This window comes from Anser cygnoides, chromosome 9, assembly GCF_040182565.1.
Source record: "Anser cygnoides isolate HZ-2024a breed goose chromosome 9, Taihu_goose_T2T_genome, whole genome shotgun sequence".
NCBI classification, from domain to species: Eukaryota; Metazoa; Chordata; class Aves; order Anseriformes; family Anatidae; genus Anser; species Anser cygnoides.
In genome coordinates this window covers 3,285,025-3,311,490 of record NC_089881.1, presented here as the reverse complement: position 1 = coordinate 3,311,490, position 26,466 = coordinate 3,285,025, and the positions used below count along the sequence as shown (strand labels likewise).

At 42.3% G+C, this 26,466-nt stretch overlaps 1 protein-coding gene and 1 long non-coding RNA gene across 4 annotated transcripts in view; one reads left to right on the top strand and one right to left on the bottom strand.

Annotated features, from left to right (window-relative positions):
• Positions 1–279: 279 nt before the first annotated feature.
• The window catches only part of PID1 (phosphotyrosine interaction domain containing 1), an 83,787-nt gene continuing 57,600 nt past the window's right edge, over positions 280–26,466 (bottom strand). For 2 of the 3 annotated variants that reach the window (XM_048062946.2, XM_013181544.3), the window contains exon 3: positions 280–1,916. In XM_048062946.2, coding sequence (XP_047918903.1) covers positions 1,440–1,916 — 477 coding nt within the window. In that variant the 3' untranslated portion in view covers positions 280–1,439. Of the gene's footprint in view, positions 1,917–23,412; positions 23,458–26,466 lie in introns of those variants that run through there. The other variant, XM_048062947.2, reaches the window with a different exon arrangement.
• Positions 9,324–13,530, top strand: LOC106036240 (uncharacterized). Its single transcript, XR_001207190.3, has 3 exons — positions 9,324–9,681; positions 9,847–10,032; positions 12,979–13,530. It is a non-coding gene; the product is annotated as an uncharacterized lncRNA (long non-coding RNA).

Sequence of the window (26,466 nt, the reverse complement as noted above, 5' to 3'; positions counted from 1 at the left end):
AAGCATATTTCCAAGAGGTGTGGGCCCTCCTCAATATGTCTCCATGCTCAATCTACATGCTTTAACACTGGGAACTCACACATACACGCTCACATACAAACATATATACCCACAAAACACAGACACAGAGCTAGCCGCTTCAATTAGCTTTCTTTTAAGGCTTCTGTAAGGTGCCCTAGTGCCCCTAACATTACCATAATTACGAACAAAATTGTATAAAGGAGCAGCATTACTTGCGAACTATTGATCTGCTCTTGGCCTTAAAAAATATCAAGTGAAACAAGTTTTTCCTTTTATTTGAGTTTTATTAAACATTTGCATTTAAGAAAGGCATGACTCTTTATATCTCTGCACAAGGAAAGGTATGAGAATCTTAACATGGGCTTCTCAACCAGAACAAATGTTCAGACCTGACTCCTACGGGGCCGTTTCCTTTGATCTTTATAGTAATGCAGCCCTGGCTTCCTGGCCAGGCAGAGCCAGCTCCATCAAACCAGGCCCAACAGACCGGTAACACGGAGACCAGTGACACGGAGTCGAGGTTACCATATTCATACCGCTTCAGACCTGAGGTTGGTGAGGAGTCACAGTTCAAACACTGACAGACCCAAGTGTCCCTCAACTCTTACCCGTGGGCTGCCCTCCGACTGAGCAAACAAGAGCTTGAACGTGAGCAGAAAGGGGTGCTGGCTCACTGTACTCCTTGCCACCGTGGGGGTTCGGCCCACCCGTTTTTGGTATCCTGCAGTCTGTAGTCTGAAACTGCACCTACTGGTGCTGGGCGAAAGATGTGACAGCAGGTATATTAAGAAAATAGGTACAATGAATAAAATAAAGGATAGCATATGATATAATGTGTACATACAAGAATCTTTTTTCATTTTTCAATCTGTGAAATGTGAATTAACAGTAGAATGCCAGGCCATTAGTCTAAAAGGCTATGTACGGCTGTCTTAGCCTACGTATGGTCAAAGGATTTTTGTGATGCATCTTGGAGAAAGATTCTTCAGGAGCCATTAGGGCTCTGTAGGTCTACTTGCTCTTGTGCATCAGCATCAGCCTCCAGCAAGGAACGCCAAAGGAGCAACTAATAAAATTCCCTGACCAGTCTTGTAAGACAAACAGGAATGAATCTACTTTGCAGTATTCACCTGAACTACAGAGATGAGAAAGGGACAGCGATGAGCGGGTGAGAAAGATTTGGAGGGAAAGAGAGGGAAGCTTTTTTCTCATGTTTACAACAGCAGCAGATTTCAATGTAACATAATTACTTTAATGATGCATATCTTTAGGTACCAAATTGCTCTTTTGATTTCAAAAGCTGGTCAGCCAAGTGTTTGGCAGTCTTTCCATTCCCCAATTTCAATTGTTGCTTATTCATCTATCAGCTCGCATTCCCTAGGCCATTTCTGCCTTTGCTGAACCATGAATGAGTTCAGTCAGCCATCGTCAGATTCAAATTCATGAGACACTTCCTCTGATGAGCTATTCCTGTGGATCCGGCCATCACTTTTCATGCTGTGAAAAGTCTTCTTAAAGGCCTCCATCATAGCATGAGCCAGCTTCTTGGCCTCCAGCTTGCTCTCACACTCTACAGCATGGCAGTCCATCTGGTAGGACAAGTCATCGTTGATCTCCCTGTAGACCCAAGCAAAGACGTTTGGGCTGATGTTGTGGTCAGCAGTGCAGTAGGCTATACGTGCTACCTGAAAGGTATCCATATGGACTGTTGCCTCGCCTTTGAGGTCCAGATGATGCAGCCAGACTTGGAAAGGGCGAATTTCCAGAAGGGCATTAGCTGGGTAAATATCCTCCCTGGCGAGCGTGTGCTTCTTCCATAATTCAATGACTGGTTTCTCTGTGCAGCCTGACAAAAATTGCATCCCTGTTGTGGAAACCTTACCCAAATATGTAACCTGCAAAATAGAGGAAAGATAGGTGAAACACAGACACTAGACTCCAGCGTTGCTTTCTGCCATCCCAGGGAATTTTCCTATACCTGAAAAATACAAGCAATCACCTCACCCAAATTTCCCTATTTCCCTATCACCTTCAGGGGAAAAAACAAACAAACAAACAAAAAAAACAGAGAGAGACTGGTTTCCAGGTATTTGTTTCTTCAAACGTTGCTTTCACCACTCAAACCCAAATGTAAAAAATGTTCAGTCTCCAAATTTCAAGGGATTGCACTCTCTTCAGCTCACCTGGAAAAGTCAGGTTGAAAACCCATGCCTGTATCTCTAAGCTCATGATAGCAAGTCTAAGTGCCAGTGAAGCACGTCCCAGGTAGCTGGGATGCCACCCAGCCACCATCTTTATTTAGTTATTTAACTATATTCAGATTATTATTAACGGTTGAGATATGATACAAATACTAAGGAAACTGAGATATTCTTAGTTTGATAACACAAGGCCGCAGGGGGGTCAGAAGACCATGATCACAGCAGAGGATTTTCAACTGTTTAAAAGTTTGGGGTTTTGTTTTCTAAAACAGTCCTGTCTTTCCAGCACTTTTGCAGTTCCTACTCCAGTAGTAAGCCAGGAACAGCTCAAAACTATTCAATACTCTGTCTCCAAAAAGGACTGAGCTACAGATCTGAGACATCTCTGACTTAAGAAAATAAGCTGCTAAAAAAAATCTAGTAATAAATCTAGCTTAGTTTAATCAAATCATCTCTTTTCCTTTCTGTCTCACTATTTTGAGCGTATATCCTGTTATCCAATCTGCACAGGAAAGCAATAAGTCTTTTGTGCTCTTACTGTATTTTGTTCACTAAAAATCAAATTCACTGAGTAGTCCCTATCAAAATTCCGTATTAAGTGCGTGCAGAAATATTCCCCTAAATCTGTACAGCTGCTAAAGAGGCATTCTTCCATTTACAGCTGAATGGAAGACTATTTAATCTGGGAAAAAAGATTTTCTCTAGAAAAGATAGAGTAACACTACATAAATACAATTATGCAGATAATTCCATTTATTGCTGTTGTCAGAATACTGCATTTAGGAACAAGTATATGAAAGCAAAATGACTTCTAATTTGTCTCTTGCAGCAGTTTGAGACAGAATCTGGTGCCTCTCGCTTCATGTCTTATAACCTCATGTGTATTTTACTCAAGGCATTTGGAGAAAAAGTAATTACATGCACTTTCCAAACTAATTTCTTCAAAATGCTGCATTAAATACACAGTATCAGCTATTTTTTTTATACACTTTAAAAAATGCAAAGAAAAAATACAGGATCACCATGTTTAAAAACATCAAAAATCCACAAGGAATACAGATTTTGTATTCCGTGCAAACAAAATTTTCCACAAGAAAAATATTTTGCTGCTAGTTTCATAGGTTTTCTTAAGCTCAGAGACTTAAATTAAGCCATAATTAAAAAATAAGCTTACAAAATATTATTGGAAGTCTATGTGGCTTAATCATGCTTGCCAAAAAAGCAATTTCATAGCACTGACATTTCAAAATAAGAAGTCTTATTCTTTGTCTATAAATATTCATGCTTTGCACTGGGAATATTTTAAATCTTATAAGGCTTTATAATTTTTGGAACAGTGGGAACCACACCAGCTAGAACAGTTAACAAGGCAAGACCTACCAGAGTTTTGTTTTGTTTTATTTTATTAGCGATGAGAGATGAGTTCCCTAAAGTACTGTAGAACAGCATAAAAGAAAACCTCAGAGCTTATAATGCCAACTGAACACATATAAAAAGCACATAAAAGACCAAAGAGGAATGTGGCTGCAACATACTGTGGGATAGTTCAACATACATTTGCAGTCACACTACTTTGAAAAGATCAAGATCAGTGTGCAACTTTGCATGTTCACAACTACTCTGTGTATCCTGCGAAGGTTCGCTCAGTACCGTTTCATATTCACAAGCCAGCTAGCAAAAGACTAACGCAGACCGTAAATTAGTTGTGCATATGGGGTCAGATTCAAAGCCCACTGCAGCAAGAGAAGTCCTTCACTGACTTCAAGGAGATTTGTACAAAGCCCCTAAACCCTGAGGAAAAGAGAATTAGCGTCTTGCTCATGCACTCCGCCACTGCCCAAACGCTGCGTTTAATCCCCAGCCACCAGAGAGATCATGCCATAGCTGCAACATTTGTGCCCCAGTCGCTGCTCAGAGAAGACCGGTATCGCATGGAGCAAGCAGAGAAGAGTGCCTCTCATGAGTGCACAGCCCAAGTCCACAGTGCCTGCAGGGCACGGCTGCACTGCGGGCTTCTCTGCGGGAGGCAGCCGTCTGCAGCTGCGTCGTGGGGACGGCTCCCAGGTAATGCGCAGGGCACCTCCGGCAGCTGAGGCTGTCCCAGGGGAGCACACACTGAGTTCATTTTCTCTCTGTTCCTTGCATGGGCTGCCTAGGTCTGGGATTTAAAAAAAATAATAATAAATCCCTTAATAAAGTTACTAGATGAAGAAAAGAGGTAAATTGCTCTGAAAGTGGCCAAGGCAAAGTAGCTAGTAAGAAGGATGGGATGGGATGATGGCTTGTTTACCAAAATGGGACTTAAAGGTCTGATTTTCTGTCCCATTTGTGTCACGCTATAACTGTGTAGCAACCTTTGGAAAGTTGCTTCCTTAAACACCACTTTGGATCATCATTATATACATTCATTTTCCTTTGAGGATGCATTCATAAATATTTATAAGATGCTTAGACAATACAACAAGGAGTCCACAGAAGAGAGAAAAAATAAAACCTTTGTTTCAGAAACCTTTGTTTTTGAAACCTTTGTTTTAGAAAGAAACCTCAATGACTAGTAATGTTTTAGGTTTTGTTTTAAAAAAATAAAATCATTTTTTCCTAGTCGAGATGCAAGCATTGCACAAGAACAGCATTACCAAAGCTCTTAGTTAAGACCAATGTTCAACATTTCATTACTTAATCCCTGTTCTGTATCTAGCAGGGGACAATGCAGAGGGACTGGCAAGACACGCTGAGTATTTGACAAACAGAAATTAAAAAAAAAAAAGAGCAGCTTTCTTTTCAGAACAAAGATTTCTTCATGATTAAATATCATTCAAATATTATGTGTTACATACTAATCTACTTGGAGCTGGCCAATTTAGCAACTCAGATATTAACATCTGCATAATTGCAGGGATGGTACCAATATGAATTAAAACCGACAAGCGATGGATTTACGGGGCAGCTCTCCCTGACTCTCAGTCACAAGATTATTCCACAAGCAGTGATCCTGGCACTTTGGCTCCAAGCACATCACGTCTCCCAGCAGACACACCTTTTAAAGGAAACATCTTATTTAAATGCCCAGAAATCACTGACCACAAACATTATTGGAGGAAAGCTATCACAGCACAACCATTTTCCTTTCCAATTTCTACATTCGCCAACTGAAGATCAAAGAACAGATTATTCTGTCCATTATCAGATGGAGAAGAAAATTATTTTGAGGCACAAATTCCCACTGGTTGTCTCTTCCATTAAAATCAATGGTGTCTCATCAGTGTAAAGGTAATAGGGAGTCCAAAAAAAAAAAAAAAAGAAAAGAAAAGAATTTCATCTTTAATAATCATAAGAGCCAGATGTGAGGGCACAGAAAGACATATTATTATTATTTTTGCATATGTAAAACACACTGAAGAAGTATCTGAAGAGCAGCATCAACTGTATAGCTTTATTATCTTGGGCACAAGGACTGGCCATAGTCACACTTCAGGCTTAAAGCAGCACCTGTGATACTACAGCACTGAACACCAGCGAATGTTCACTAAATAATGCTTTTTCTTTCTCTGAAACACTGGACGGAGGTCAATGGAAGATGCCCAGGAAGACAATCGATTTGTAACAGCACGACACATCCTTACAGAAGTGTCATCCCACACGTGCTGAGGTCAACAGCCCCATTCCCCCTCTCCAGCCTCAGTGCAACATGGAATAGCCTCAGGTTCTTTGGCATGTGTAAATTATGATCAAGCTGTTGCAGCATTTATTTGATTTGGACACTGTATTTTAAGTTAAAAAAAAAAAAAAAAAAAAAAGAAAAGGAATGGAAAAGCCAGTTCATTGCCACTGTGTTAACCTTAAGGAACACAGGCATCTCATATCTATCACATCTTCTTCCGGGACAGGAATGTATTTCTGTATGGTTCTTGAAGCACTTTGGTTTGTACATTCCATTTTTCCAATGAATTCCCAAAAGATCCAACTCACAACAATGTCCTGTGCATGTCTAAAGTTATCTACATTCTTTCCATCCTCTCTGTGGCAAACTGGCAGTTTCCATCTGATCCTTCTCTCACTGGCAAGCTGCTGCCACCCGAAATGACACCAAATACTTGTGGTTTCAGCACTTCTGAGCTTGCAAACATTCAAACTTTTAGCAAAAGCCAAGATGCTCTGTAGAGCTCCTTATTTTGCTCTAGAGACTTGCCAACACCAATGTTAGTATCCAACAAAATTGTCCTCAACGGAAAAACACTGTACCTTGGCCTTGCATGACATACCTACAGCTATCTGACACTTAGGTGCTTCATGTCAACACACACAAGATTAATCAATGTCATTTTCATGCACTGTGCCAGACATACAAAACCACCTGAGTATTTTGACATTGTTGTTTTAAATCCCTTCAGTCCAGTAAGGTATAGTGAAGATATGTTTTAATAACTAGGCTCAAAAGCTTACAAACTCTTAAAAGACTGATACAACAGCTGACAGAAACCTTCACTCTAGCACAGCCCAGTTTGTCAGATGTAATATGGAGGTTTCACTTTCCATAGGCAATTCCTTTCTTTATAATTGAGCACACATCATTTACCTTTAGCTCATCTGAGCAAAGAACAGCTCAGCTCCTGCATGTGCCAAGCACAGCTCCATGACCCAGCCCTGCAGTGCCCTTTGCTGCTGACTGCTCACTGGGCACAATGCCTCCTTCATTACCAGTATGGACTGCAAGTCCATACTGCCACTGTAAGTCCATACTGCCCCTAAATCATGAGCCTCAACTGGGTTCCTGAAGACAGGATGTCCAATTTCTTTTTCTCTTTCTGTTCCCCATCCCCAGTCTGTCAAATAATACTGCTCCAGGAAAGCAGATCCAAGCTGTAAAGAGGTGTAATTATCGCATTATGCGGGGGCAGATGCTCTCTTGGCACAGGAACCTGGCACAGGAACATGTATGCACACAGGACTCCTGCCTCCCTTACTATTCAAGGATATGAACAAACGGCCATATGGAAAATGAACTACTCAGTTATTTCTTTAATATATTTATTTCTTCCACGCAAGACAATGAGGGTCAATGTCAACAAAATTAACAAATAAACAAGGTTAACAAAGAAAATTAAAAAATTGAAACAAAGCACTATACTTGAGCCATTGGCTATTTACCCTGCATATTTGCAGTCACTGAAGTCCAGGCCCTGATATAAAATAAGGTATTTGTCACCCAAACAGCACCACCACAAAGTGTAAGAACAGCAGAACAAGGTCAAAGCTCCTGCATGGCTGGTCCCAGAGAGGCAATTCAGGTTAGTGGCTGGCCATGGGAGAGAAAGGGGAAAGCCAGCAGGATGCTAGGACTACTCTATAGGAACTGGAGTCTTATGCACATCTTAGCACTGGTGACTGTCTTCCCTCTGTTGTATGACTCTCTTCAGCTTTCCTAATATCATCACTGGATGCTTGGATGTCTCTGGATTCTCTGTATTCCTCCCTAGTTATCTGAACTTGCTTCCACTCCCTGAATTAGATGTGGTGCTGGTGGATCCCAAGCATCACCTCTTTTTGCTTCAGAGACAAAATAACTACGTAAATAAAAAGGGCACATACCACCACAGCCACTGCCACCTGCACACCTCCCCTTCATGCAGCATGCCACCCTGCCATCCCTGAGCACACAACCCTGGGCAGCCTGGCAGGACCGTCTGGGAAATCTGTCAGCACCGCAGGGCATGGGGACACAGTGCAGCGGTCAGAAAGCCAGCCAGGACACAGGTATCACTGCAATGGGAGCACGCACAACTTCCCCTGCTCACAACCTCCCCTGTTCCCCAGCCAGGAAGTCCCAGGGTTCCCTGGGGTTTGCATGGCTCTGAGCTCTGCAGTGGGATTTTTCATCCCCAGCAGAACTGGGATGCAGGCAGGCCTGCAGCAGGCTTCCTGGTACATTTATTTCAATAAAAGCAGATCCAGCTGCAGTGCCGTTTACAGCACCTTCCCCGTCCACAGCCAGCCCCGCGCAGGAGAGCTCCCTGCCAGCCGGCTGCCCGCAGCCCAGCCCGGCCTAGCCCGGCCCTCCTTGCCTGTAGGCCAGCGGCGCTGGGAGGCAGAGCCAAGGAGCACTTTTGGCTCTGGAGGAAAAACAAAAATATCCCAGACATTCCACTGGGTCACTAAGCAAATATTGTGAATTGCGTTCAAGCAACGTTTGCTCAAGACCCAACAAACTAACTTGGTTAAGAAAAGAGAAAAAAGGCCGCACAGTTTCCCTCCGCCTGTCAGGGCTGCTTTGCCCACACTGAGGCCATCCAGCCAAAGCCTTCGCAGCACAAACACGGGGGCTTTGTGGGAACTGCTGGGCTCCTCTGCACACAGAAATACTCAGTGAGTGCAGTAACGCGGCTTGCAGAAATATGTAAAGAAGTGTTTTATTTTGGAGAAGCAATTCAGAGGGAGAACAGTCTGAGCTGGGCAACTGTCTAACGGAAAATAACCATCGAGTCTGAGGGCTGCCCTCCAGTTTAGGAGGGAGGGAAAAAAACACCCCTCATTAACATCTGATTCATGCCGAGGAACCAACGCACAGCTGCAGAAAAAGCAGGGAGCATCAGCAGGGGCTGGTGGCCAGGCCTCCCGCTGGTGGCACTTTGGGAGGGCAGCAGGGGACACTGAGCTCCGCCGGGGCTGAGTACAGCCCTCCTTCCTGCCTAGCCAGCTGCCACGGCATGGGGCGAGGGGGGAAACGCTGATGTTTGGCAAGTTTAATATTTGGTAAATAAATGTGCTGGAAAAGAAAAGATTTACTCTTTGCAGCTTAATCGGTAGACACTGAGAGGAATAAAAGCAAACAAGAATAAGCCCACTGGTTCCACAAGCCAAACAGCCACTACAGGATAAATAAGGCAGCAAGCAGAGCTCTCACTTGGAAACTCATGCCTAAGAAATGCAGCGGTCTGAGCTTTTCACCTTGTATTACATCAGGTTGCTGCTCAACAAGCTTCTTTATAAACCACCCAGGGTATTAAACTACTGTCCTCAGTTAGACCTAAGAGCAACTTGCATCCAGCAACCAGGAGGCTCTGTCTTACTAGCAAAGCCCAGTTAACCAAGCCCAAAGTCAACCTCAGGCAGAGCCAGCTTTTCATCCCTCACAGCACCGCTCCTCACAGCCTCCCATTAACAACAAAGGGATATTCTTTTGCATTTAATTTTTCACTGGACAAGAAACTCTTTCTGTGGTTTGGCTTGCGGGGATGAGTCTGAAAAGAAATCAAGTGGAACTGGCAAACTGAAATTAGCTTGTACTCAGAGACACTTGGGTCCTGATGTGAGTGAAGATTTACGCTGCGCTATTTAAAACCCAAGGAATCACATTAGTTCTAACAGCGATTTAAAAAGGTTGCAAAGCAAGACATAACTGAATGAACAAAGATCATACGCAACCTCAGCAGGGCTGCTGGACACCCTACTGTACAAACTGGTGATTACTTATATTCCTAAATATTTTCTTTATCTTACTATTTAGATCATTTTCCTCTTCCGTCTCATTTCTTTGCCTCAAATAATTTCCTTTCTCTATACCCAGTAACCATTGGGTTGAAATGCTTTCCTGGATACCCCTAAGCCATTTCTCGTTGTCTTTCAGGAGGCTTCCCAAGTCGAGGAGAGGAGATGGGGAGGCAGCCAGGGAAGTGAGAAGAAAACCAGCTCATACTCCAGTTACTACTTGTAATTATTTAGACTTCCCTTCAGACAAAATCCTTTCAAAACTTCTCCTCTACCATCTCAAAACCTTCATTTTGAGAAGATCCTTCTGCCAGGAGAAAGTGGCGTAAGTGTGTATGAGCGTGATCTACCCCCAAACAGACGTCTATCTTTACTTTCATGCTCAAATTACATTATTTTTTTCCTACACTTTCTTTATGACATTTACATCAGGTTGAAACTGAGCATGGAAATCTGATTAAGTAACTCATCATGCTCAAGAAAGCTTTTCGGCCCCAGGTTCCTCACAGCTGCTGTCTCGTAACAGATGGAGGAAAGGAGCACATGGGTGGAGGGGGGGAATGGGCTGGTTGCGTTTATTTTGTTCCCCTTCCTTTCCAACCCACAGAAAGCTCATTTTGGCACCAGTCCTACAAAAACTTCTCCAATTGTACTTAATGGAGCATGCAAAGGGCGAGTGCAGGAATGGCTGTATAACATGGGCCACTGTTTCCACCGAAACGTGTACTTTATATACTCTCCAGCACTTTGGACACTGACGTACTCCCAGAAAACCATGGAGAGTGCATGTTTTTCAGGATCTTTTATGGTTAAGAGATTTGTCCCAAGGGTTCCTTTCTTTGAGCATTCCCCATGAGATCCTTGTATTTCCCTTTAGTTCTTCCTTTCAAAAGAAGATGCCAAGTAATAAAAATGAACAAAGCCTGTGTTACTAAGATATTGAGTTCTGGAGACCAAATATCTCAACTCCACTTGCTTCCTGGCACAGCTTGACAACACCTGAAATTAAGAGCCAAATGGAAAGAATCCAACATCAGTGATGGTTGAAGATGACTATAAATTATTTCTGTATTTCAAGAAACAAGAAACATTAGGCCTACGTTACATGAGGAACAGGGATAAAAACTTAAAAAGCAGTAAACTAAACCATTTCAGCTCTTCCCCCCACTGACTGCTGCAAGAGCAGTAAAATTAAAAAAAAAAAAAAACAGTAATTACGAAACAAACCACAAAGACACGAGAGAGTCCCAGAAATGGCAGCACTTATTCCTTCCGCTATCCTCCACATACTGCAAATGAAATGCATTCCCCAAAGAGAAAGGCAGACCACAGAAATATCACCCCCCATATAAATGTAACTATACCCATATCTGCAAAGTCTCCTGTTAAGGTACTCGATCATTAGTTTTACATCTCCTTCATGCATCACTATGTGAAATGAGTTGCATGACTTAGCAAAACCCTTAGAGATTTTTTTCCAGCTCTCACAATTTATAGCATATCCAGGAAAAGTCTTATTCCAATGCTGCAGAAGAAGAAATACTCTGCCTACAACTGGGCTGCAACTCCTACACTGCAGCAAAGAGAAACAGACCTTGCGTATTTCAACATAGTAAAAGGCACTAAATACATTATTAAAAAGAAAATATAGTTGAACAACTCTTTTTATTGATAAATGAGTCCTTAGGTAAAAATATGAATGATCAATCAGATGTATGTTTATCAAATTGCAGATTGGGGGCATAGCAAACCAGGCTCTGTACAGGCAGCAAGAATTCATCGCTGCCTCTAAGGCTCGTGACACCATTTTACCATTCAGCCAGAAGTTTCCCACTCAACCACGCAACAGTATGTTAGCAGACTAAACAAAAGATTTTTTTAAAAACAAACACGTCCCATAGAGTAGGTATAAGGCTAGAAGATGATGATGCCATACAGATACTAACTCATTGCAAAAGCCATGGTTGACAGTGCCTCCAAGGTCCTGTTTTCACAATGGATTTAGTGTTGGCCTGTGCCTTCAACAGTCACTTTCCATTTGGCTAGGATGGGTAATCTTTTTCCAGCCAGCACAGAAATAGCCAAAAGTGATTCTCAGCCCCACATGAGCACCCAGAGCAGTGATGCAGGGCACTGATGCGGGGTACCTGGGCACCAGAGAGGTTCATCTCCTCCAGGCAACACATCTTTTACAGCCACTTGAAACAGGAGCCTCCCTTCCATCTGGCTAATTTAATCCCAACATCACCTGTATGCCTCCCCCAGAAAAGCTGTTACCCCCAGCCCACTCTCTTGGCATATATTTCAGCTCTAAGGCCGTGTAAACCTACACAGCAGCCAGAAAGCACTGCCCAGAACTGCCTGGAGCAAAAACCAAGAAGTGGAGACTTCTCCGGTACCCATTTCAGCCAAGATGAAATAAAGATGAAGCCATGGTTTGGAGAGGCTAGAAGGCAGCACTCCAAAGTGGAAGACTCTCTGAAGGAGAGAAGGGGAGAAGGGCAAAGGTCCTTTTCTCTGGGGGCAGCTTTAGTTATCACTGCTGCAATTTAGATATCTGTTATAGCAGCTTTCCCGCAATTTAATTCGGAAGGCTGCAGGTCAGACCAATCACTATTCACACCAGTTGTACAGCGAAGTCCTAAGAGCTCCCTTCATTCTCACAGTTCATCTCTCTGGTCTTACAGAGGTCACTGCTTTTACAAAGGGCAGAAAACTCATTTTCATGGTTTCCACTGGCCCTGAAGTTGACTTTGCAAAGATTTAGTGACAAAATCTATAGTAAATAAACTTGCTGCTGCTCATTTTGACAGAGTACAACCTGGTGCAAATTTTAGGGATCTAAGGAAAAAAAGAAACTATTTCTGATGAAAATGAATAAGACTTTCAGTGTTTTTCTTGACGCTTACTGTCCTCACGCAACAATAAATACCTGGAGTTAAAAATACAATAATCAATAACACTATATAGGGGCCCATATCTTGCAGTTCTCAGCCAAAAAAAACTGCTATCTGGATTTAAAAAAAAAAAAAAAAAAGATTGCTCTAATTTGTATTTGCAGAGGATCTCTGTATTTTTATGAAGAGTAAGAAAGAAGGGATATAAAGATACAGTGCCAAAACACAACGGTAGGATCAAAACTGATTCAGAACAACCACTGAGCATCACACTCATCTGTTCTCTATATCCCACATTGCTTTAGGAGAAGTTAGGGTAAAAGAAATACAGCAGCAGCTCCACTCATTCCCATTTTTTATCTTCCTCTTGGCAGCCTGACAGTCGCTGGGACTACGCAGCAAAGCTGTGGGCAGCAGGGAGCCCAGCGGGTGCTCTGCCACTGAAGCTCAGGCACCTTCGCTCCAGTTGCTGCTTGGCCTAAGCAGGGGTGAGAGGATCAGCACTGGATAAAGCAACACTACTCTGAAATCATTCTTCGGCATGACAACAAAAGACAAATTCCTAAAGCAACGAGTGTTACAGGCTGTCTGTGATGCTGTCTCTAAGCAAAATGCATCCCTCCTATGAAGCACAGGCAATTCTGCAGCATGGTAAACTCAGTGAGGTCTCACCACCCAAATGTGAATTAACATTGCTAGCTATGACCGCAATATTTATCCTGTAAAAATCTTAGAAGTCTGATGATTGTTTTCCAGATAAACAATTAATTCAATGCTTTCCATCAACAAGGTGTTTTACAGCTCCCTAATAAATGCTTAACTTCAGCAGTTTATCTTCAACATACACTGACAATTTTCCATATATTTTTTGAAAATATTTAATAGAACAGACATATCTTTTTAAGATCTTAATTGTTCTTCACCATACCGAACTAAGAGTCCAACCAGCGCATAATGCTTTCCGTGGTATCAGACAGATGGGGAAGAACAAAGCAGCAGGGCCTGAACTGACAAAGCAATGGCCACGATTGGAATAAACAGCCCACAGGGGAAGGTTTTTCTTCCCCACACAGCAGGAACCAAATTTTTCAAGGCACTTCAATAAAGCCCATGGGGTTAGAGTGCTCTCCGTTTGTTTTGAGATACTGACAGAGAGATTTTCAACAAAGCAGACAGCAACATGTGTCAAATGCGCTAAGAGAAACCGACCCCTCTTTCAATAACTAGAAATACAGATAGAAATTTGGCAAGAGAAATGGGAGTTTGCATTAAAAATATGAGGATTACTCATCTTCTAAAATTTTGTAGCTTTCCCCACCTAAGCTTAAGTGAGCAAAGTCAAAGCATCCCAGCTCTTAGGGAGCCTTATTCAATGCTGTTATACACAAGTGTACTTCCAGCCACAGATCTGTAGTCCTCAATACATCTCTCCTAACAGTCTTTTTTCCTACCAAAGCTGTTATTACTTTGGTTAAATTCTTTTAAATAGAAAACAACATATATTTTAGTTTTAATTATGCTTGAACTTATGAGAGACAGCATAATAGACAGAAGACAGCATTTTGGGTAACACTGAATTTACTGTATGCTGAACATCTAGGTATTTACAGTAAAAGCACACACTATACTATTTGTCCCCTATCATCTGTCTCTATCTTTCTACTCCTCTCCTCTGCTGCCTCTTCAAAACAAGCCAGTATCTCTTGTTGGGCTGAAATCAGGTAGAAGATTCTTTAATGACAGGGCTAAGCCAAGAACAGCATTAAAGTTCAAACCACGTATGCAAAAATCAAATCTGAACAGACCAACCTAGCTGTTCTTGTGGGGGGATTTTATTTACAAGAAAATTCCTGCTTCTATAAGAAACACACACACACACAAAAATACTAAGAATTTTAAAGAAAAGAGAGAGAAGAAAAAGTGTTTATCACTGCAGGCAAGGGCAGCCAGCACATGATGCTTCTTTGGAGAATCTTGTTTACCTTTCTTTCCCAAGGAGAAAAAGCTGAGATACAAGTTAGTCCCTACCTGAAAAAACAAGACACACAGCAGACAGTATAGATTCTAATTTGTCTTCTTGTTTTGTCATTAGCAAGATAAGATTTTAATTAAAGAATGTAGACACAAAACAACTGCATTTCCCTTCTCACAAAAGTACTAAAGAGAGATTATAAAAATCTCCATATTCAAAACGTGGCCACAGAAAGAACAACACAGCCCTGCCATGGCAGTGTACAGGCAGCAAGATCAAGCAGCATGCACCACTGAACTGGGACGTGGCCCTTTGGTGGATGAACTCGTTAACAGCAAGAAGTGGCATTAATGCACCATATTGTAATGCCTGTCACAGCCTTAGGTTTCTCAGACCCAAGAAATTGCTTAGCTTAGCACAGCAACAACTGCCTGTGTGCATACACAAAGTGACACTACACTATTCTAACAGGATCTGATAAACATGCACATACTACAAAATAATTCCATTGAATTATTTATAACACCTTTATCTCAAAGAAGCATTTAGCAAGCTATATCATCTAAATATAAAGAGCAGCTGCTTAATGTCCCAGAATACACCAGCTCCAGAGTTTAGAAGAGGAGATGATGAATAGTATTACCAAGAGAAACTGCAAGGGCAGTTTATGAGGGAGCAGTGTAATTAACCAAATGGAAATTTGGCTCTAGCAGCTATGCTCAGAGTACTACCCTTGCAAAAAAAAAAAAAAAAAAAGAGACACAGAGGTTTAAAATGATTACAGTGCTCAGGATACTGTGCGTCTCATTCCCAGTACAGCATCATTAGGAGCAGTGCCTACTAACAACATATGGCAGTACTGCCTTGACACCAGTACGTCTGCTACTCTCCCACTCACTTTGCAGAGCAGGTCTTGGCTATTATAATCACCCAGGAATTAGCAAATGCAAAGGAGAGGCAGTCATGAAGCAAGGTAACTTCACTGCTTTCTTGCATCTGACTTCTTTCCTCCCTTCCACTCACTCTACTTCCTTCCTTCCTGCCCAGGAAAGCAGGGCTGGCAGTGGGCACGTGGCCACAACAGCACTGCTGCACAGGCTGCCTGATGGAAATAGGTGTGAGCAGCATTTGCTCAGGACAGAGTCAAGACACGGAGTGTGGAAGCCATGAAAACCACAGCAAGTGGGAAGAGTGGAAATGTGGAACAGGGAAAGAGGCATGACAGGACCCCGAAAAAGCTCTTGCTGAAGATGCTGCTGTTCCCAAGGTGGACAGCAAACCTGAGGACACATGATAGTCTGTGGAAGTCCCTGAATGATCCATAAGAATACCTCTAGGCTTCTTATAGCACCTCAAACAGAGATAATCTGATCATAAATTGATGATTAGAATGAACATTGAATGGTTTACCCAGACATTTTTAATTTAAGATATTGGGATGAAATTCTAGAAGGTGAACAGAAGAAATTCCATGAAGTGGTCCAAAGGAAGTACATCTCACGGGTGGGTCATTACCGTAGAGGATACCAGCCAGAAAAGGCTAATAAAAACAGAGAAGCTGTGAGATCCCAGCAGAACTGCCACCTGTGCTCTCCTGGAGGTGGTCCAAGAGGATGACGGCACAGTACCACACAGTGAAATCTACTCTCTATTATATAAGGCTGCTGTACTTTGGAAAAAATACATAACTAGCATGATTAGATTTAGCAAGCGAGAAGTTAAGGCAAAAATCATTTTGGCTACTACTTACAGATTGGGTTTGGACTTGCGTTACAAACTGCCTGGAAGAAATCAGGAAACCAAACATTTCTCTTTGATGTGCAGCAAACTGTTCTAGAGAGCTTCTTTATAAATGGCAAATGGACTTTTCATTTTACACTTTAGGCAAAGGAGACGATGTCCTTCACACTTTCCAACTAACTATCAGACTTACCCAATGCAAAATCAGGCATAAACAAGATCTTGTATTTAAACTTCTTAAATTGAAGATGCAATGGCAAAAGACAAGTTTAATCTTGCTTGTATTCTTCCCCAATTCCAGCAACCAAGCTACTACATGTAGACACTTTTTTTGAAATGGAAAAAAGGTAAATACACACAATGCACATCACACACAAAACAACAAAACAGAAAGTTGTATCCAAGGGTTTCCTACAAGTGTGGAAAAGGACATAAAGCTCAGGACTTGTCAGCTGGCATAATCATTATCTTAGGCCTTGAAGAATTCTCTAAGATTCAACAGCAGAGGAACACAAATCCTTCCACACAGATGGATAAAGCCATACACAGCAGCCTTCATAACACTCAGGGAAGACTGAGTTAGGTTAAGTGTACAATCACTCTCCTTGATCACTCTAAAACCTATTACTGAGCACGTACTCTCCTAATCCAAGTTTCTTCCGCTTCTTATAAAGTCCTCAGCAGATGATGTTCACATGAAGAAAATCCTAACTACACCTGAAGGACATCATCACATACATAGTACTGCTGGAAAAAACAAACACCTCCTATTCTGAAGATCCACTGAATTCCTGATTAAGAGGAGCTATTGCTGATCTTTTTTCCAACAGGTATCAGCTTGAAGTTACTAAGAAATGACTGTGTGTGGGTATATATATGTATGTGTGTGTGTTTATATATATATATGTATATATATATGTCACAGAATGGTTTGTATTGGAAGGGACCTTAAAGACCACCTAGTTCCAACACCCCTGCCATGGCAGCGACACCTTCCATTAGAACAAGTTGCCCAAAGCCCCATTCAACTTGGGGCCTTTTTTTTTTTTTTAAATAAAAAGATATACTGGTGTCTAACTCTTTGATAGCAAAGTAACAGACATCAGGAACTCACCAAGGTCATGAAGCAAAAATTACCTAAAATTAATTAAATTACCTACAAAAATATTTTCCAGTCCTCAGTATCAGCCCACGTGGATTTATTTTGTGTTTTGGAAGCAGACAGCACAGCAATGCTCTTCAGAGTTCCCACTCTCCTCATAGCGACTTCATGAAGAAGAGCAACAGCTGAAATAAAATGTGATTTTGACATTCCTGAACAAGAAAAGGCAAAAAAAGCTGGTCGGGATACCCAGACAGGGAGAAAACTGAGTGCAGAACTGGAGGCCCTATTAACAGTCATAGTCAATCCTGCAAGCTAACACCACAGAGGAAAAACAAATGCTCCTCTCCTTGGCAACAGCATTATTCATACTTTTCCCAAAACTTTATGAGTCCTATGATATGGCCTTGTTTGATCTGTCATAACCAAGATAAACTGGCCACTAAAACAGCGTGAAGCAATGCAAAGCCCTGGCTCTGGTTCATGGCACGAATACCACGTTGTCAGACAGACGACTATCTACAGTATTTCTGCTGCCCCTGAGTTAGTCCAAGCCATTGCCTAAGAGGAAGGTTGCCTGGGGTTTGACCTGCTCTTCACAGGGTCACCAGCATTTGTGAAGTGAAAGAAACAAAGACAACCTTAACCTCCAGCACAGAAAGCAGAAACATAGTGGCCAGCCCAGCCTCTTGTGCAATGACATCTGTCATTTGGCACAAACCCCTTGTTTTTAATGTCTTTTTGGTGTCTGTTCCTTCACCTCTTCTTCAGTCACACGTTCCATGGCTACTTGCATTAAAGGGCTTGAACTGATACACAAATCCAGAAACCTCACAGAGATCTGACAACAAAATACGAAAGACTTCCTAAACTGTTTTCAGTGTGGAAATCTGTACATAAAATTAGCTGCCTGACACATCGGGATTAGGGAGCCGGGGTTGTTCAGCCTGGAGAAGAGGAGGCTCAGGGGCTACCTTATCACTCTCTATAAGTACCTTAAAGGAGGCTGTAGAGAGGTGGGGGTTGGTCTATTCTCCCACGTGCCTGGTGACAGGACGAGAGGGAATGGGCTGAAGTTGCGCCAGGGGAGGTTTAGGTTGGATGTTAGGAAGAACTTCTTTACTGAAAGGGTTGTTAGGCACTGGAATGGGCTGCCCAGGGAGGTGGTGGAGTCACCATCCCTAGAGGTCTTTAAAAGACATTTAGATGTAGCCCTTAGTGATATGGTTTAGTGGAGGACTTGTTAGTGTTAGGTCAGAGGTTGGACTAGATGATCTTGGAGGTCTCTTCCAACCTAGATGATTCTGTGGTTCAGTAGTACATCAGTGTCGCATAGGGAAATGTGGGACTACTGAAGCTTCTCATAACAGATGAGAGTGAAGCCGTGGTGCCATATGGTGAATGAGAACCAGGAGCCAAGATAAATAACTCTGCTTGTCCCTAACGTAGCCGAGGCACCATTGTAACAGCTGTGTTGCACCAAAACTAAAACAGAAAAGGATCAAAAGCCCATTCTGCTGGCTTACAAAGTCTTCTGGCGTGATCAAACCTATCAGGAAGGAAATCTTGTGGTCATACAGAGATGACACATTTGCTTGGATGAGTCAGATTAGTGAGTTAAGTGCAGAAAAGATATTGTGCAAGGTATGCGTGATCTCTTTAAGCTGACAGCGGACAAGAAGAATTCCAAAAGGACATAATATACTAAAATGGAGCCACTGACAAAGCCTGGAAATCCCAGAAGATCAGATAAAGAGCTTGTCATCACCATAGCATGAGCACAACTGTAGCACAAGCATAACCTCCTTCTCTGTTTCTAAACATACCCTGCAAAGCATTCCTACCAAAATGGGCTGTCTGCCGGGGAGGACGGCACAGGTGGGGAGTGCTGCCCTGGGCAGAGGCAGCAGTGGGAATCCAGCCCGACCACCCACACCCTCTCTAGCACCCTATGATGTGGCATCTTCACCCAAAGCACACTGGAATAAGAGTGGCCCTGTACCCAACTGGTGTCCCCGGCAGTGAGCAGGGTGCTCACCTTGAGAGCAAGAGACGGGGTTCATGCGTTGGTGCCCCATCTCCCAGCTCCAGCCAGCAGAGCTCCGCTCCAGCTGGCCACACCGGAGCAGCACCCACTCCTTCAGAGGTGCTGCTGGGCTCTGAGCACTTCCACCAGGTCAGGGCTGAGCAGTCAGACCTTCTTACTTCTTCCTTTTTTCCCTTTTTAAACAAATTCTGAGTGAGTGTTCAAGGTATCTACATACTCAGCATTTTATGGCCATCATATGCTAAATGCTAAAACTTTAGTATATGCTAAAATGTAGATGTTTATTTCTGTTGCGTAACTGTCCGACAGTACCAATGGAAACCTGTATGATAAAGAAGTGGAGTATTACACCGGGTTACATGAATGCAGTAAAAAATGTTTGGCTTAACTTCCTAAATACCTCTTTCAAGGTTGAAGAACAGAAAGTCATGAGACAAACATTTGCCTATGACAGGTCACTGCTACTTAGGAGGAAAATAGAAAAAGTGTTCTACTTACTTGTTAAGATAAAAATGAAGAATGACTTCTCATTTTAGGCCTTTAAAGGATAAACTATTTCTGTTACACTGCTATTAAACCTGTTTATAGTTCTACGACCATAAAAAAGAAACATCACACTTCCAAAATGATTGCAATTATCAGTCACTAAGGATGCCACTCATAATGCAATACAAATGCTGTACAAGAATATTATAACTTCAGCCAATAATGTTTGATTTTATCTCAATTAAGCAAAAGCCTGGAAAGTAACAGCCTTCTTTGCAAGTTGAGTACAAACCAGAAAGCATACAAAGATTTTGTCCTTGAAGCATCTGCATACTGATCTCTAGAGCACTTAATATCACAAAAAGACATCCCACATGGGTACCCATATTCACTGCACAGACATTTATGAGATGAAGTTATATAATTTGAGAAAAGGATTTCTGAAAATATCATGTTTGATTGGCATTTGCAGTTAAAGGCTAAAAGGCAGCATTTTAAAATTCTGAAATTTCAATCCTGGTCTGATATGGCCTCCCACCACAGGATGCTGACATTTAAAGGGCTGTTTGGAGAATGCTGGATATCATCTGTGCCCAGTGTAAATCAGAAAGACACACAGACGTCAGTGAAGCTACAATCATTTACCCCAGCCAGGGCTATGTGATTACCACCAGGCACGATCTGAAACAAGGAACCAACCTGCAGTGGATAGGACCAACTTTTCCCTCTTTTGTGAAAATAGTCATTAAACTTAACAGTGCTCTGTGACAGATTGACTCGAGGAAGAACGATAATTATTTCTTATCTGATGAGATATCCCATCTTCATTAGGAACTAGAGCTCTACCAGGTGCGTTTATTCTGAAATACTGCTAAAGTTCTCTTCCAACAGCTGCCTTCACAGTTACACATGTACACCAGTAGACTGGAGTTACCCACTGATCTCACAAAAGAGAATTAGATTGATGTCACACAGTCTGAATAGTAATGATACTATAAGCTAGAAACTGTTCACTGTAATTAAAGCAGTTATAAACAATTCTAGATCCACAAAGTATGATGGATGACTTGTTATGGCATTGAATAATGTTTTAAATATTGCATTGCCTAAATTCTAGCACACCCTAAATTGGAATATGGTCATGTAACTCAAATTTGATTCACACCAGAGCTTTGCTTGACCTATAATATCTTAATTTAAAGCTATGGATTACAGCTAGTTGCTCACAATTAACTTTGCCAACGAGGTCAATTAAATGTGATGCTTTATTTGATTTTTTTCTTGATTAAAAAAAAAAACGGGCAAGCTACTGGGAGGTTTGGTTCTGTAAGCACAATGCAACCTCAAAGTGTCAAAACAAAACTTGGAAGCAACACTAAGGCTGGATGAAAAAACTAGCACTGCCCAAAGAGCAACAGGTTGTATCTAGCAACAGATGCAGCAGCTTGAACATCTGCCTCTAACATCAACGCCACGGCACCTTCCAGGAAACAAACATTCTAGCAAACAAAACAAAGACCATTTTCAATGGGTATTTTGAAACTTTGATCCACCTTCAGCAACAAAAAGTTTTTGTTTTCTTTTTTCCCCTCATAATTCCTCCTACTATATTTCTGGAGGGAAATGTTTGGAAAGATGATGGCTCATTTTTGTTGCTCCCTGACAGCTAATCATATTTGATATTTATATTGTACTGGGATAAAGAAATGTCAAATCAGATACTATAGTACATTTCTGAAGATAGTAATTTAACCTTCAGCAATTCCATTTGATTCAATGCTGTCTACACACTTGTGACTAGTTGTACTTTAGATCCTTGCAACCTGGTTACAGATATATGCCCTTCCCCTGTTAGATTGCTGGGTCTGGAGTGCCACTCGGTGGCCAAATACAGCACTCCTGTGGCAGCAGACATCTATCTAAAGCCAGCTGAGTGGATATGCAACCCACCAAAGTAGTCTTGTTGAGTCTACAGTTTGGGACACACTGGATTTGGAAACAATCATTCTGCAGTTGCTTATATGACAGCCTATGACAACATAAAAACATTTTTCTTCCTCATATGAACTCTGTCCATGGGATATTGGTGATGGCCAACACTTCCTTGGTGAACCAGGGGACCTCCAACTCTAGGGGCTGAATATCTCACCTCAGGTAAAAAAGGAGATCCACAGCTGTAATAAGCTGTAACCGTCACATCCTCTTGTGCACCAAGCACAGAGATTGACCTGTAATGCACCTTCACCAGGGGCTAACTTGGCATCTGGTAGCTCTGAGGGGCTCGTATTTATTTCTTTATCTCAACCTAAACCACCAGTTCATTCACAGAAGCTGATACAGCTATTGCAAACGGGAGGAATCAGAAACTAAGATGGAACATGCCACCAGCAGCTTGAAAAGCTGGGAACATCTCCTTATGGCACCACTTGTACACTGCCATCATGGAAGAATAAGTTACCATTTATTTGCTTGCAGTACCTCATAAGTCCAAGCCAGAGCTGACCTTGCATCACTCTGATCCAGCCAGTCTCAAGGGCAAAGCACTCCCTGTACCATCAGAAAACCTCAACTTCCTCTTACTCAGCTGTCTCTGAGAAACTGAGATGCAACAGGGATTTCCGTATTCCTACTCGCTTCTTCACAAAACAGCAGCCACCAGCAGCAGCATGAATGTTCAGCACAGGTACCATGAGGCAGGCAGATGGTAAAGGAAAATATGGAGAAAATTAGTTTACACATGACCTACATCTTTGAGAGATCTTAAGAGAATACAAAAATCTCAAGTAACACTAAAAAATTTGAGAACTTCCTTCCGAACAATCATCTGAGTTAGCTGCACTGTTCCTTTTTCCCTGAGGTAGTATGATATATGTGAATGGAGAGCAGACGTGAGTATCCTGGATGAAAAACCTTAACTACAGAAATAAGATCATATCAAACAATGTCAAACATCCATTATTAATCATATTTTTATTATGAACTTTCCAAATTGCTGGCCAGCCTCCCAGAACGTTTTTACCTCTTGTTTTCTCTCCAGGGTAAAATGGCTCACAGTAACATTTAATAAATCTAATCAGAGTGCACTTTTACGATAAACATTATCTGAATAAATCCTAATCAGATCAAATTAGCTGAATATTCAGCCTTCTTCAATAACTCACCAGCATCAGTTTAAAGAGATTAAACAACACTACCTTATAATAACTTGGTATCAGATCATAAACAACTGTCAAATACAACACAAGGCAGGGAAAGATTCATTCTTAATTCAACAAGACATTAACTCATCCTACATCACTCCACACTAGGAAACAAGACTGACACGACTAATCCAGGGGCACCACTCTGAAGGAACAAGAAACTGCCTGCAAAGCCAGAAGATGCTGCATGGGAGACCTGGACCCATGCAGAAAAACCTCAGACGCTCAGGACACTCTGAAGGTCATGCTTATCTTGCTCACCTCAGCTGCAGCCTGGGATGCTGGAAGCATTTATGGTGATACAAGGTACAGACACTATAGCTGGGCCTGCACTGTGGCAGCACAAATGTATCTCTGGAACAACAACAACAAAAAGACAGAAGAAAGAGAAAAAGGAACAAGATTAAAACACATTTTTATCTCTAACAAATCTGGAAGCTCACTGTTCCCTACAAGTTCAGCGCATGAGGAACCATAAAAAGCTGCTCTGGAGTGCAGGAGGCTCTTGGTAGCACCATTTTCATAAAGCAGAAGTTAGAAATAAATGGTGACAGTGTGCTAAAACCACATCTTTCCCCCAGAGAGGAGGTGCCAGCAGAGCCCTGAAAGATGTCAGCATTTGCAGCAAGTCAGCTACAAAGCCATCAGCTGTTTGGCCCTCAGAGATATCAAAAGCAGTATGTTCCAAATACCTTTATACCTTCCAAATACCTGTGTCCTCATAAAAAAACAGGGTCTGATCAGTGAATTTCTGCAGGGAGCTGCATCCTATGTTATTCAGTACTTGGGGAAAAAAAAGATCCCAGCTTGCTGAGAGCAGGAGAGCTGTACACCTAAGACGTGACGTGCCACAGCTGCATCTCAGGGTGGCTGAATTCTGCCCGGTTTTCTGCTGGATGAAGGCAGCGTTGGGCTGCGACCAGTGGCACCAGCACCGTGTGCCGCACGGAGCCCATCGCTGCGGGGCAGAAAGCTGTGCCCGGCCAGTGGAGCGTGCACAAAGCGGCAGCAAGCCCAGCTCGCCAGCTCCGTGTGCTCCTCGTCCTACGTTAGCCAAGTGCTTAAGCACAGGAACCTACCACATGCTCTTTGTATAATAGGAAACAGTTACTTTTGTGAGTGATTATAAACAGAAGGCTCTTGAAAGAGCTTACCCTCCAACAGGACCCCTTAAATATTTACATTTTGCGGGCTGACGTGTAGGAAGGGGTGTTTATTGCTGAGGCTGCTCTGACCACACTCGATAGGGAGCCTGCACACAGCACGTGGCTGTACGGCACCTCTCGCTACGGAGCCTGAACTCTGGATAACAGATTGCATGGTCCAGCTTCTGCCTGCACTGTTCCTCAAGGTCACTTGCAAATAAGCCACCTGCATTTCTTCCTCTCGGGACACGGCTCCAGCCACCATCTCAAATGCCCCTGAGTACCCCAAACAGGGGCTGGGGGCCGAATACAACTCTGCTCTCATGTGGCCTTCTCAACTCCACAGAAATGCTTTGCTGCAACAGATAGCTCTTAATTTTTTTTTTCACTTTGGGTCATTATGTTTTTCTTGGTTTTGGTGTCTTGCCGTGTTTTTTTTCAGTTTGTTGGCTGGTTTTGGATTTTCCCTCTTGGAACTGAAGCTGGCTGTCAAGAAAAGGTGCTGTTACAGCCCAAACTCCCCTCAAAAACATGATTAATACCTTGGTAAGTGAGAAACCAAAGATGAGTGAAAAATGGGGAAGGAATGAAATAGGGACTTTTGACTCACTTCTGTGCCATGACTGAAGCTTCTAATTGTGAAACTGCAAAAAGCACATTCACCCGTTCATCTTTCAGTTTGGAATTTAGAGAGAAGCAGGCATTTACCAAAAGCAAACAAAACTCCTGAAAATTCACAATAGGTGGTTCCTGTTCTGAGACAGCTCCGGTTTATAATTTGCTTTCTTTATTGCTATTTAATGACTCATATCATGCTACTCTTTCCCCATTCCTAATGTCTGCTGCTGAAATCTCCTCTAGAGAGATAGTACTTGGATGCCTCAGCCTCAGGGAAAGTCAGAGAGAAAGATAACTTGAAAAATAAAAATAAAATAAAAAGGCACAGGAGTCATCATTTTCTAAGGCTGCACAGAAAGAGATAAAACTTCCATTGCCAAGATTAGCTCACACGGTACAATATATGAGGAGATGGACAGATCTCTTTACATGGGACGATAAGCTGAATCTTTCCATCAGATATATATGCAGACATATATGAAATAGCTTCTTTGAAATTGGCTGAATTACTTTGGATTCACAGCCAGAAATCCAAGGTCTGAAATAAGCTTACTCTGTGACTTGGCAGCTGGAAAATCCAGCCGACTGTCAAAGAGAAGGCGCATCTTCCCGTGGGATAAAGCCAAGAGCTGGAGGTAGAAAAAACAAAACCAGATGCTATCACAGCATTAAGCCCTATTGCTTATTAACTGATTTCACATGTGATAAGCTGTTAAACTACATCTGTAACTGTCACAAGTTAGTCCTATCCCTATTTCATCATTACAGGTTAGTTGATTCACAATGGCTTAATACGAGCCAAACTAATTATCGTACAAAGTTGCTATGAAGTGCAGCTCTTTACTTCCATACATTCTCTAAGGAACACACAGCAGTCCTAAAAAAATTTGGTATGGACTGGTTTATATCGTAGCAATTAGTACAGTTGTCTCCTACTCTTCAGCTCGAAGCAATAAATCTGTTTCCACAAATGTATTATCTCACTGTTGGCCAGCATCCCTGACAGCACAGGTAAGTGAAGATGTTTTATACAGTACATAAAATGGGAGATCAGAGATCTATCCTGCGGAAATCAATAAAACCCACATAATTTCACAGCTAGGCTTGCAGAGACTCCTCAGGGATTTTCCTGGAAAGTTATGGCTGAGAATTTAAAAACCAAAGATAATTGTAAAACCAACACTAGGGCATTTTCCAAGTGGGCAGATGACTGAATTTAGATCGTAACTTTGCTATGTCTCAATAAAACATACGTTATAGCCAAGTAACAGTAGAAACTCTTCTTGAAATAAGCCTGGCTCACCCTCTTTGACCAAATCTGCTCAGCTTTTGACACCCGGCCAAGAAAGCTGCCACAAGCACATTGCATCCTCCTGTCCTGTGCTGGGTGCCCTGCAATGCATGCCCTGCAGCACGGCGTCCCTGCGCTGCCCGGGTGTCCAAAAAACCCCCAGCAAGGTAAGGACAGGGCACCCCACAAAGGATCACATCCCCGTGCTGCCCCTGCTACGTGCAGTGGGGCAGGGGGGGAATTTCGCAGGAGGCAAACAGC